Source organism: Tachysurus vachellii, chromosome 18, assembly GCF_030014155.1.
Source record: "Tachysurus vachellii isolate PV-2020 chromosome 18, HZAU_Pvac_v1, whole genome shotgun sequence".
Lineage (NCBI taxonomy): Eukaryota > Metazoa > Chordata > Actinopteri > Siluriformes > Bagridae > Tachysurus > Tachysurus vachellii.
In genome coordinates this window covers 3,733,569-3,746,587 of record NC_083477.1, presented here as the reverse complement: position 1 = coordinate 3,746,587, position 13,019 = coordinate 3,733,569, and the positions used below count along the sequence as shown (strand labels likewise).

Below are 13,019 nucleotides of genomic sequence, written 5' to 3'. Positions count from 1 at the left end.
TGTTTGCATCCACCAGAGCAGCATGTGGTAGCCCAGTGGCTAAGGGGTTGGGCTACCGTTGGGAAGATAATAAGTTCAAAACTGAGAAGTTGAGGGTTAACGGCCTTGCTCATGGTCCCAGCAATGGCAGCATGGCAAAACATGTCAGAGAAAATTTGAGTTTTGTGTAAAATTCATCTTAAAGAGGACTTAAGAAGGAAACCTGTGAAGGACATTGATATGGAACAACAAAGGAAACACTGATGAGAAAACTATAAAAAAAAAAAAAAAAAAAAAAAAAAAAAAAATTTTTAAGAATTTGGTTTTAACCAGGGGGGCACGGTGGCTTAGTGGTTAGCACGTTCGCCTCACACCTCCAGGGTCGGGGTTCGATTCCCGCCTCCACCTTGTGTGTGTGGAGTTTGCATGTTCTCCCCGTGCCTCGGGGGTTTCCTCCGGGTACTCCGGTTTCCTCCCCCGGTCCAAAGACATGCATGGTAGGTTGATTGGCATCTCTGGAAAATTGTTCGTAGTGTGTGATTGTGTGAGTGAATGAGAGTGTGTGTGCCCTGTGATGGGTTGGCACTCCATCCAGGGTGTATCCTGCCTTGATGCCCAATGACGCCTGAGATAGGCACAGGCTCCCCGTGACCCGAGGTAGAAGATGAATGAATGAATGAATGGTTTTAACCAAATTCACATTAACTATTGTTTGTTAGTTCGTGGTTATTTGTAATTATTCAGTATATATTATTCATTATTCAGTATTTATTGTTCATTATTTGTTGGTTATGACCTTTGTATGATTTTTTATGATCCATTTTCCCAATATTATTGTTCATTATCGCCTTTTGCTCAGAAATCACACAACCATGAAAACAATAAAATCTGTAAAAAAAATTGTTGGATGTTGAACTCAATACAAACTCAATAAATACAGTAAGTATCTACTTTACTTAGTATTTAAATACAATATGTATTACAATAAGTAATACATAGTTAGTAATTATGGAATCAATGTTCTGTACATTTTCTCATCATTATTGTTTGTCACAAAATAATTAACAGTAAATACTGAAATCCCATCTGAAAGGGTGGCTTCTGACTCTAAGCAGTACAAACTCTGTCTAAACTGTGCACCCAATTAGTGGACTAAAACTGACTGGAACTCTCTCAAGATAATGGTGGCATCTTTACCTGGCAGGGTTGGGACTGTTAGTAAGCCAAGGAAAGACATTATGAAAATTTTAGTCCAGTAAAGGTAGAGTTTTATTCCATTTCTGATTATTTAGTGTTTGTGTCTTGCTCCTATAGGAAGTATCTGGAATACAGTAGCCATTACCAAGCCCACCTATATGACCTTCCCAACCTTTAAACCTGGCACCAGTGCTGACATCACCTTCCACTTCAGGACCTACCGCACAAACGGTGTTTTCCTTGAAAACTCAGATGACCATCTACGCAATTTTATCAGGATCGAGCTGAACTGTATGGTGTCAAACAAAAACAAAATATAATAAACATGCTAAACATAGCAGAAATTCGCAGCTCTTGTTCTTTGTTTCTCTCTCAGCTACTACCGAGGTGGTGTTCATCTTCATGGTGGGTGACGGGATTAGGAATGTGACCCAGCGCACTACCAAACCGCTCAACGATAACGAATGGCACTACGTGGAGGCTGAGATTAATGCCAAAATGGCACGTCTCAAAGTGGACTTCTATCCTCCGGCTATCCATAAGTTCCCTGGGCAAACCTACATCAGCATGGAGTTCACTCAACCCCTGATTGTAGGTGCGAAGGCAATGTAAATATCAGGAGTATCACTCAAAATGCTTCAGTTCACCCATAGTAGGGATGTTCCCGTTTCATCTGCAAAGGGATGCTATGCAGTGGCGGTTCTAGGATTTTTCTGTAACAAGGGCCATTAAAGGGCCACATTTAGTTACATTCAGGGGCCAAGTACAGGGTACATTCAAGCACACAAAATAATTTATTCAGTACGGTGCAAATACATTTCGGCAGTCATTCCTTTTTCAAAGGCTCGAGTGCCGCCAATTGTTTGGGGGTGGAATTGCATCTGTGATCGTTGTGAAAAATTCTCCGGTTGCTCTTCTCGTCGACGATTGATGGAACGGGGGCCAATCAGATTTCAGCAGGGGCTAGGGCCCCTGTGACCCTGCCTCTAGAACCGCCCTTGATGCTATGCAGCTGCAGGGTTTCCTTCAACCAAGTAGGAACCTATGGAATAGATTCCAGTGAAAAGCAAAGCCTTCATTGCATTCATTTTATATCTTTCCCAATGTGACCCCAATGGTTTTCAGTCAGTCTCTGAAGACGTTGTGGTCTCTGTGTAGGTGCTGCAAATCACACTCTAAGACCATTCTTGGGTTGTCTGCGTGGCCTCCGAATGAACGGTGTCCCTGTGGATCTGGAGGGGAAGGTTGATGAGCGCACAGGGATCCGGAGGAATTGCACTGGAGCGTGTCTTAACGCCTCCATCCCCTGCCGGAACGGAGGGCAGTGCATTGATGGCTACGCCTCGTACTCCTGCGACTGCAACAACACAGCCTTCGACGGTTATTACTGCCATCTCGGTGAGTCCTTGACTTCCTTTGGACAACTCGTCGTCATAGAGGTGACTCCTAATGACTTGAACCAACTAAACTGTGCAATTCTAATTCCATCACTACATTTTGTTGTTCTCAGATATAGGAGCATTTTTTGACGTGGGTGCTTGGCTGCGCTACGACATCCGTAAAGAGCCCATTTCAGAGGATGCCTGGTGGGCGAACTTCTGGATTGAGCCACACTGGCACCACTTCATGTTGGGCTACAACACCACCACGGATGACATTGAGTTTAGCTTCAGCACGCAGCAGACTCCAGCCGTGCTGCTCTACATCAGTTCCTTCCACAAAGACTACATCGCTGTGCTGCTCAAGAAAGACGGTACACCAAAATGCCAACACCAAACACCAAACCATTACACAAAACAAGCTCACACCCATCCTTTACCCAGTCATCAGGGCAGGTATCATGTTAAGATTGGTGATAATGTCACTTCCTATACAGGTACTCTCTCCCTGAGGTATCGTCTGGGTTTATTAACGCATAAATTTCAGCTGACTACCAGGAACCTGGCTGATGGCTTCCCTCACTTTGTCAACATCACCAGACACAATTACACCGTATGGACCCAGGTACGACTCAGAATGTATTGCACACAATTGTAACGTAGCACCGACATCTACGTTCTCTAACCTGTAGGGGTCTTTCAGGTGGATTACATGGAGCCGTGGGTGGAGAGATTAACTCCAGGGGAGATTCCCAGATTTGACTCACCAAAGAGTATCTTTCTTGGCCGTGTCATGGGTAAGATAAAAACTCACTCTCATGCTTCTTGTGTTCTTCAAAAGCCCTAATTTTCAAATTCCAATTCCAATTTATTTTATTTAACAATGGACATTGTCTCAAACCAGCTTTGCAGAAGCTTTAAGAAAAATAGAACAGAACGTTTAATGTTATGCAAATAATAATATAATACAAAGATTCAAGATTAATATTAGACTTATATTTAACACGATTGTATTCATCCCCAATGAGCAAGCCTGAGGTTACTGGAAGATGAAGGGGGAGAAACCTTGAGAGGAACCAGACTCAAAAGTGAACCTCATCCTCATTTGGGTGACACTGGAGGGTGTGATTATAAATATACAGTTTGACAATTGTGTTTTGATTAGAAGGTTGTGGTCCTTAAGGACCAGATGGAGTTGGCATTTCCTCTTGAATGTCTTATAACTGATTCCCTCGAACAAACAAACCAGCTATACTAAGTTGAGGGAGGGATCAACTGTATTATTTCACACAATACTCAGGTTATTTTGGTATGCAAACATAAGACATGCACAATCCACATTTATCAAGGACTCAATCCTTCAGAGATTCTATTTTGACCATTCATAAGTACAAACAATTACAAAAAAACAAACAAATAACAACAAAGAAAAAGGAAAAATAAGAAAGCACAACAAGTTTTATAAATGAAAACAATACTTGTACTTATGGTAAAGTCCAGACATAATGCAAGAAATGTCCCATATGACCTGGCACATCAGGCTCTTCTATAATGACAGCACCTCCAAATTATTCCCATAGCATGCGTTGACGTACAAGAAGTGTAGTCCATAAACCAAAAATCCTTCTACAAAAGAAAGTACAAACATTGAGGAAAAAAAGGTGTGAAAGACAAACCCTTGCCTCAGAACTACATTCCACACATACACTTTTATGCAATAACTTTTTACAGTTATGCAAGGTAGAACTATTCAGAATTAATCATTCAGTGGTTACAATCAAATATTCACTTATAATTGAGCAGCAAACAATTAAGTTTCTCAACCAGGATGGTCTCTCAGGGCAGAGAAGGAACACAAGGCACACCATGCTGTCCTCTATCTTGCTCTACTACCTTCTCACCTTTTAATCACACCCAGGGAGCACCTAGAACCCCCTGGTGGTCAGGATGAAAAACTTCAACCATGGAACCCTGTACAGTTCATGACACTGTTACAGTCTGGAATCCTCATACAGCAGAATCCTCTTGAGATGGTACAATCTCTGGATGAAGCAGAACACATCTGAAGCTGGTACAATCTCTGGATGAAGCAGAACACATCTGGAGCTGGTACAATCTCTGGATGAAGCAGAACACATCTGAAGCTGGTACAATCTCTGGATGCCTCAGGATGGATAGAAAAAGAGAAGCAAGTGGAGAGAAATTAGCGTAGCTGCTGTTCATTATATTACCCAGCACTAGATAATAATGTACATAATGAGCACAAGGTTATGGGGTGTATTATGTGTACACCTGGCTAAAGAGATTTGTCTTTAAACTAGGAGAGTGTGTCTGAGCTCCGAACACTGTCAGGAAGGCTATTCCAAGGATTGCGAGCTAAATATGAAAATGCTCTAGCGCCTTTAGTAGAGTTTGATATTCTGGGAACTACCATAAGCCTGAAGTTTTGTGATCTAAAGGAGAGTGACGGGTTGTAATTTTAATGCTAATAACTATTTTTAATGTTTAAATCTTGTATAATAGACCCTGGGGGGGCACGGTGGCGTAGTGGTTAGCACGTTTGCCTCACACCTTCAGGGTTGGGGGTTCGATTCCCGCCTCTGCCTTGTGTGTGTGGAGTTTGCATGTTCTCCCCGTGCCTCGGGGGTTTCCTCCGGGTACTCCGGTTTCCTCCCCCGGTCCAAAGACATGCATGGTAAGTTGATTGGCATCTCTGGAAAATTGTCCGTAGTGTGTGATTGCGTGAGTGAATGAGAGTGTGTGTGTGCCCTGCGATGGGTTGGCACTCCGTCCAGGGTGTATCCTGCCTTGATGCCCGATGACGCCTGAGATAGGCACAGGCTCCCCGTGACCCGAGGTAGTTCAGATAAGCGGTAGAAAATGAATGAATGAATGAATGAATAATAGACCCTCCACATGGATAGCCTAAAGATTCATGGGACTGCAGTGGATGGTACCACTTCCATACCGAATCCATGAAGATAGTCTTAGCACTGCATCAGTTTTGGTCTCCAGTCTACAACAAGCTAGACTTCATGTTATAACTAGAATGAAACTCCTGGTTACACATTTGCACTGTTTCACCATATAGTAAACAGTTATAGAAGGGAAATTATGCCCTTCTATAAATCAATCACATGCTATGGTGTCACCCAGGTGAGAATGGGTTCCTTTTTGAGATTCAAGGTTTCTTCCTCATATTGTCTCAGGCAGTTTTTCCTAACCACTGTCACCTCTGGCTTGCTCATCACACATTAAAATGTAATTAAACTGATATCCTGAGTTTATATATTTCTGTAAAGCTACTTTAACAGGAACGTACTTGTGTCATGAATGGTTTACGACATTAAATGTAACTAGAAATGTTAACAAAACAAGTCATGATGTTAACAAATCAATTACATTTGGTAGTGATGGTAAATTGCTATGCTGTCATTGTAGAATTATAGGAAAATAATTGAATACAGAGTCGAGGTGTATCCTTATCAAGGATTACTGTTTAAGTTAAAAGTTAAACTTAAAAGTTGCATGTTGTTGTTTTAAGGCAGTTATTTGGGTCTCATTAAATGTGTGGTATGATTTATACTCTACTAATGATGTTTAATTCTCTGCTCATTTTTCCAAAGAGGTTGGCGATATTGATTACGATGTTCAGAGACACAACAGTCCAGGATTAGTGGGCTGCATATCGGGGGTCCGTTATAACATCTTTGCACCACTGAAGGCGTATTTCCGGCCCAACGTCACCAACCCACCTGTCACCACCCAGGGCTACGTGGTGGAGTCAAACTGCGCTGCGTTCCCTCCTGTCCTAGGCTACGTGCCCTGGGAGGACGACCCCTGGTTCACTGGAATATGTAAGACCACGTTTCAACTTTTATCCAATATTATCCTGTTTGTATTTATCATATTGACTTTTTCTGATCAAATGCGTTCTTGTGCTTCCTTTATTTTTGTACGTATTTATCTTCCTTGACTTTTTTTTTCTGTGTTTTACACCACAGAAAATGCGATTTTTATTATAGTTGACATATTAATAAGTATCTTTAAAACCTTTATGTGTTAGAGTCAAATGAAAAATACGTTTTTTAATATATCGTCACTGTCGGGCGGAAACCTCGTATGTCCAAATTTGGTCAATTTCATATTTTTTCACATATCGATGCTATTGGTCAGTCCCCATGTGGGTCTGTTATTTTTACAAGTTATTAACCAATCTAAAGTCTTGAAAATAGCTTGAGCGCAAATCTCATAACTCCATTGGACACTTCAACTGTCCACCTCTTCCTCACTCCGCGGGAGAGCTTCACGGCATATTTCTCCTCAAGAAGAGTCGCAACGAATCAACACGTCTTCTGAGGTAAATGTCTTCAAAACACTGGGCTCAAAGAAAAAAAAATCTTGACCCCCGCTAGTTCTGGTGCTCGTCTGAGGACAGGAATTTAGCGCAAGACAATCCACTGCAACGCGGACTAAACCCTGTGCACTGCAGATAAGGTACGGCGTTTTTTTTTATTTCCTGAAAAGTAATGGTTTTGGAGATACGAGGATTCCGCCCGACAGCGACGATATATAAAAAAATCTACAAATAATAAATTAATGATTTCAATTTTACCAAATTTGTCATACTAATAATAATAATAATAATAATAATAATAATAATAATAATAACAAGAATAATAATAACAATAATAATAACAATAATAATAACTGGTATATAAGTGCCATTTTAAGGTAAAGAGGTTATAATTATCTATTTTTTTGCTTCATTTTCAGTCTTTGATTATATTCATGATGATGTGACTCCACCTTGGATGACGTGTAAGTTTTCATCATTTCTAAAAAGATACCAATTATTCCTACACTGTTCAAAGCCTGTTTGTATTAAATGTTTCTTGTTTCTTAATAATGCACTTCTTTCTCTCTCTTTCTGTCTTGTTTCTTGATCATGCCTGGTCTCTTGGCATATGTAGATTTCCAATTTTCAGAATTAAGATAACGGATTAACGGTTACTTTAATTGCTATGAACATCTGTGAAACGTGAAGCACTTTTACTTTAAACATATTCATGAAATAAAACATCATTGATTTATACTAAGAGTAAATCAATTTTATGTAAGCTTTAAACTTCAAGGTCTAAAAATGATGTCATTACTCTGACTTAACATCTCTTACTTTAAAGATATTATCTCATTATTTTTCTTACTAACTCGTAATTTCTGACTTTATTTCAAGATATCTCATTATTGTGTCTTAGTGTCTCATAATTCGGACTTATTTTCAAGATATTATCTCAGCGATGTCTTACTAACTTGTAGTTCTGGCTTAATATCTCTTAATTTCAAGATAGTATCTGATTTTTGTGACTTACACGTTATTTTGACTTTGAAACTCATTATTTCATAGCAATATCTCATTTTTGTGTCAGTGTCAGTATATTATCTTGTTATTGTTTCTTACTAACTTAGTTTTGACTAAGTAACTTCAAATGTTCTTGTGTCTTACTAACTCATAATGTATCCTATGCCCTACTAGCTCGTTATTTCGACTTAGTAAATTCTTATTTCAAGATTTTATCTCATTATTGTGTCTAACTCGTGATCTTGACTTGGTTTTAAATAATTTCGACAAATACTTTTGAGTTCATTGCTTCCATAATATTGTCCTATACTTCCCCGAGTCGTACTTTTATGCTTTTATAGCTACGTTTATTCTACTGAACCTAATGGCTATGAAATGTTTGCAAGACATTGTTTTTCTCTCTGCAAACAGCAAATCCTTCTGTCCTAAAGATTTGTCAGAAAACTTACTGATACTGGAGACTCCTTCCTGAATGTTAAATAATCACCTCCTTGAAGAAAACTTCACCATATCAACGATCAGACATTTTATTCGTCAAAATAACAGAACGTTTTTAAAAATAGTTTATTAGTAGTAGTAGATCGGGTGAAGTGTCTGGCATAAATGTCTGTTTAAGTCCATGTACGTTGTTTCTATAGAAGCGGTAACAGAATTAATGTGGTGATTTGCCTTGTGTGTGTTTGTATGTGTGTCTCCGTAGTGATCGTCACCGTGTCACTGATGCTGCTGTTCCTCATGCTGTATGGGATGTACATTTACCTGTACAGATATAAAGGCAGCTATCACACAAACGAGCCGAAAAACCTGGAGTCGCCCAGTTCTGCTCGTCCTCTCACCGAAACGCTGCGCAAGGAGAAGAAGAACCTGTCGGAAATCCAGGAGGAGGCGATTGGTGAATAACATCTTGAGAGAAACAGGGTCCAGGGGAACGTGGGGAGGGGTGGGGTGTTGAGGAGTAGGGGGCTTTGGGGTAATCAAAGGAAAGGAAGAGGAAATGATGGAAAGGATAGATGAAACGGGTTAAGTTACAATTCTAGAACATGCCTATATTGAGTCTTTATACTTTTCATTTCTATTGTGTACTTCTGGTATTTTTTCTGCCCCTGGTGTCCATTGGTGGTAATCGGATGTTAATCTGACATCTGGTGCTTTTTGGCTCAACATTTGCAGGGTTCATCAGATCCGTGTCCCGTAATGCAGTGCTGGCCAAAGTAAGTGCCTCAGGAATGGATAACGTTTAGGAAGAACCGACAGGCTCGTTTGTGTCGACAGTGCTGTGTTTAAGAAATCCAGGTTTCTTAAAAAGTAAAAAGATGAGAGAAAAATTAAATGCACAACAAAGAACAAACAAAAAAAAAATCACCTGGCATTTTACTAATGTACATGTTTACAAAGATTGTATCTATTTCTGGTAAACTATAAATATAAATTTGCATGCAAAAGTTTGCGCACCCCTAGTCAAATTCTATACACAGTGTTGAATTTTGACCTTTTTTGAAATCACTTAAATCTACTGCATATGCATAGTTGCATAGTTATTTTATATTTATTGAACCTAAATAGGGGGCATGGTGGCTTAGTGGTTAGCACGTTCGCCTCACACCTCTAGGGTCGGGCCTCCGCCTTGTGTGTGTGGAGTTTGCATGTTCTTCCCGTGCCTTGGGGGTTTCCTCCGGGTACTCATGGTAGGTTGATTGGCATCTCTGGAAAATTGTCCCTAGTTAGTGAGTGCGTGAGTGAATGAGTGTGTGTGTGTGTGTGCCCTGCGATGGGTTGCCACTCCATCCAGGGTGTATCCTGCCTTCATGCCCGATGACGCCTGAGATAGGCACAGGCTCCCCGTGACCTGAGGTAGTTCGGATAAGCGGTAGAAAATGAATTAATGAATGAACCTAAATATTTTATTTTATATGTTGTTTTGTAATGAGAGTCTGATGACTCTTCCATGCAGATCATTTAATTTTTTTCATTGTTACTTACTACAGAGTTTGCGTTCAATTCTTTTCACTTTAGAAATCAATACAATTTGTAATTTGGCTAGAGGTGTCTAATCTTTGCATACAACTCTAAAGCTTTGAAATATTCATACAAGCTGATGGGTTAGAAATCTATATTTGTTATATTACTGCCTTCATCAGTGAGTAGACTTGCATATGCCTGCAGGGTCGTATAAACACTCTTTCGGCTTTCTCCGGTGTGCTTAGCACGTACGGTCACTGTAATTGGATGAATAGTATTTAGAACGAAAGAGAAACTAGTAATATAGCATAAATATATGTTCCCATACTGGTCTTTTTTTTTTTTTTAAATATATGGAGAAGAGCCATAGTGAGCTTGATCATGCCTGTATTAATGCTAAATGTTATCTTACATGTTAGGTCTTCCCAATTTTCAATCTTTTACAAATCCTGCCCTGTGAAATGACTACGGAAAACCGTTCTGTGTTTTATGTCAGTACGCCTTGACTCAGGGTTGAAAGGTTCCTCTCGCTGGTTCCACTAAATCGTATCGTACAGTCAAGTCTAAAAGTTTCCGTCCAATACCAAGTACTCGCTTAGAACCAGATGTTTAATTTGATTAATTTGTTTTATTCAGGAATACATTATTTAACTCCGGTTTAGCTCCACGTGCTTTGTTGAACCCCTACTACCCACCCACTACCACAAACACCACCACCACCACCAGCAGCCAAGTCCTCTGTCTGTTACAAGGTGCTGATTCTGGAGACTCCCTCTATATCGTCGCTGTCAAGCGGAATCCTCGTATCTCCAAAACCGTTATTTTTCAGGAAATGAATAAAACGCCGTACCTTATCAGCAGTGCACAGGGTTTAGTCCGCGTTGCAGTAGATTGTCTTGCGCTAAATTCCTGTCCTCAGATGAGCACCAGAACTAGCGGGGGTCAAGATTTTTTTTTCTTTGAGCCCAGTGTTTTGAAGACATTTACCTCAGAAGACGTGTTGATTTGTTGCAACTCTTCTTGAGGAGAAATATGCCGCGAAGCTCTCCCGCGGAGTGAGGAAGAGGTGGACAGTTGAAGTGTCCAATGGAGTTATGAGATTTGCGTTCAAGCTATTTTCAAGACTTTAGATTGGTTAATAACTTGTAAAAATAACAGACCCACGTGGGGACTGACCAATAGCATCGATATGTGAAAAAATATGAAATTGACCAAATTTGGACATACGAGGTTTCCGCCCGACAGCGACGATATATGACTTATGGCTGCTGTTTTAAAAAAAACTTACTATTTAATTACTCGACCCAAGTAATTCACAGTGTCATCTCGGGGACTGGTAACTGTCACCAGTTGTATTATCTATGAATTAATCTTTCTTTCTTTCTTTCTTGATTACACAATTTACTTGGTTCATGTACAGTCGCTTAATTCTAATTTTTACAACAGAACAGACTTTTGGACTCGACTGTAAGTTCTGACATTGACCAGCATTTTCAATTTCCTGAAGCTCATATTTTCTAAACCGAAACTTCCAAATCTCACAACACGAGTGGAAGCGCTGAGAGGAAATACTTCTGATTAGTCGCTGATGTCTGATGCGTTTTTGTGTGTTTGGAGCTGAGCTCAAGCTGGAATCTGATATGCATATGCGGTTAAGCAATTATTATAAATACCTACCTACCTTCACACACACACATACACACACACACAATTTTGTCCAGTAATCCGTATGGTTTCAAATCGAAATATAATTTCATCTCGCTGCTGTTTTTGCTGAAACTAGCAAAGGATAATACTTTATATTCCATGTACGTAGTTTATCATATCTTTGATCATATCGGCCATTTCTGGCAAGTTTAAAAGAAAACTCCATCCTGAACGACTTGCACATTAATCTTTAGAGATACCGTGAACTTTTAGCGGCGGTTTAATTTACTGAGATACAATTTCATGTATATATTTGTTTCAATTTTTTTCAGCGATGCATTTGTCTGATTTTGCTTTGATTTACAGTTGAACGATGCAGCGGCGCTTTAGTGCTTTAGTCTTCAGTCTTCATCTTCGCTGTCGATCGCTAACTAGCTGTACAAAATCTTCAATGTCTTCTACGATGGATTTCTCATTAATACAGTTAATTTGAGACAAATCATTAAACACATCACAAACGCATGAATGTAAACAAGCTTAACGTTTCACAGTGGAGTTTTCCTTTAATCTTAGAGCTATTGTTTTTAGTTTTGTATTAAATTTGACTCACAAAAGCTGACAATTTCTTATTTAAAAAAAATATATAGAAAGTCAAATCTCTGTTGATCTGCCCAAATGAAACATTTGGTTAAATGATTGGTTATGGGTTTACATAATAATATCAGTAAACTTTGTGGTAAAACTATAAAAGCAGCCAACATTAGCACCAAACAGAGCACTGTAATAGAGGTTATAAGTTTAAAGATCTAATAGCCGAACCACATGATTGTAGTTAATTTTAATATTAGGGGGCGGTGGGGGACGTTGCGATGAAGCACAGTGTTAAAGATTTTTTCATATCCAGTTTGTTAAATAAGGCCACAATCCTTGTACAGTGATGTAAAAACGATATATACAGTACTGTAGAACCACAGAATTAAAAATGGGTTTACTTTCTTTTGAACGTATCTTTTTACTTCTGCAGTAAATAAGCCAGTATTTGAGGTTCTATAAGCCAGGATGGAGGTATTAATAGTGTTTAGATGTTTAGTTTGGTTCCTCTACGTGTACGTTTAAACAGATGAGCTCCAGTCCACTGTCATTACTGCTGCTGCTGCTGCTTTCTAGCTGCTTCCTTACGACGATCAAGTTTAGATTTAGACGATCGCAGCCATCGTCCATCCAAACCCTCTGCCGAGGTCGTACTAGAAACTGTGCTTTAAAATGAAAAAGAAAAAAAAAAAAAAACACACAAAAAAAGACAAAAACAAACAACAAAAAAAGTAGAACAGCTATGCATTGTGCATGATGGCACTTTTTCATTAAAATGCAATAAATAAAAAAAAAAAGCAATCCAAAAAGCTTCCAGTGCTAGAGCTCATGTTAAAAAATATAAACAATAAATAAAATTCATTTTAATTTCAAAATTATTTTTTCAAATTTCTTTGTGCCCTGTG

General features: G+C 39.3%; 1 protein-coding gene across 1 annotated transcript in view; it reads left to right on the top strand.

The window, feature by feature from the left end:
• The window catches only part of cntnap1 (contactin associated protein 1), a 34,770-nt gene extending 22,282 nt beyond the window's left edge, over positions 1-12,488 (top strand). Inside the window, exons 16-24 of the mRNA XM_060893072.1 lie at positions 1,294-1,467; positions 1,553-1,771; positions 2,335-2,574; positions 2,687-2,929; positions 3,053-3,180; positions 3,259-3,352; positions 6,182-6,412; positions 7,332-7,376; positions 8,618-12,488. Coding sequence (XP_060749055.1) covers positions 1,294-1,467; positions 1,553-1,771; positions 2,335-2,574; positions 2,687-2,929; positions 3,053-3,180; positions 3,259-3,352; positions 6,182-6,412; positions 7,332-7,376; positions 8,618-8,817 — 1,574 coding nt within the window. The 3' untranslated portion in view covers positions 8,818-12,488. The remainder of the gene's footprint in view (positions 1-1,293; positions 1,468-1,552; positions 1,772-2,334; positions 2,575-2,686; positions 2,930-3,052; positions 3,181-3,258; positions 3,353-6,181; positions 6,413-7,331; positions 7,377-8,617) is intronic.
• The last annotated feature ends 531 nt before the right edge of the window (positions 12,489-13,019 follow it).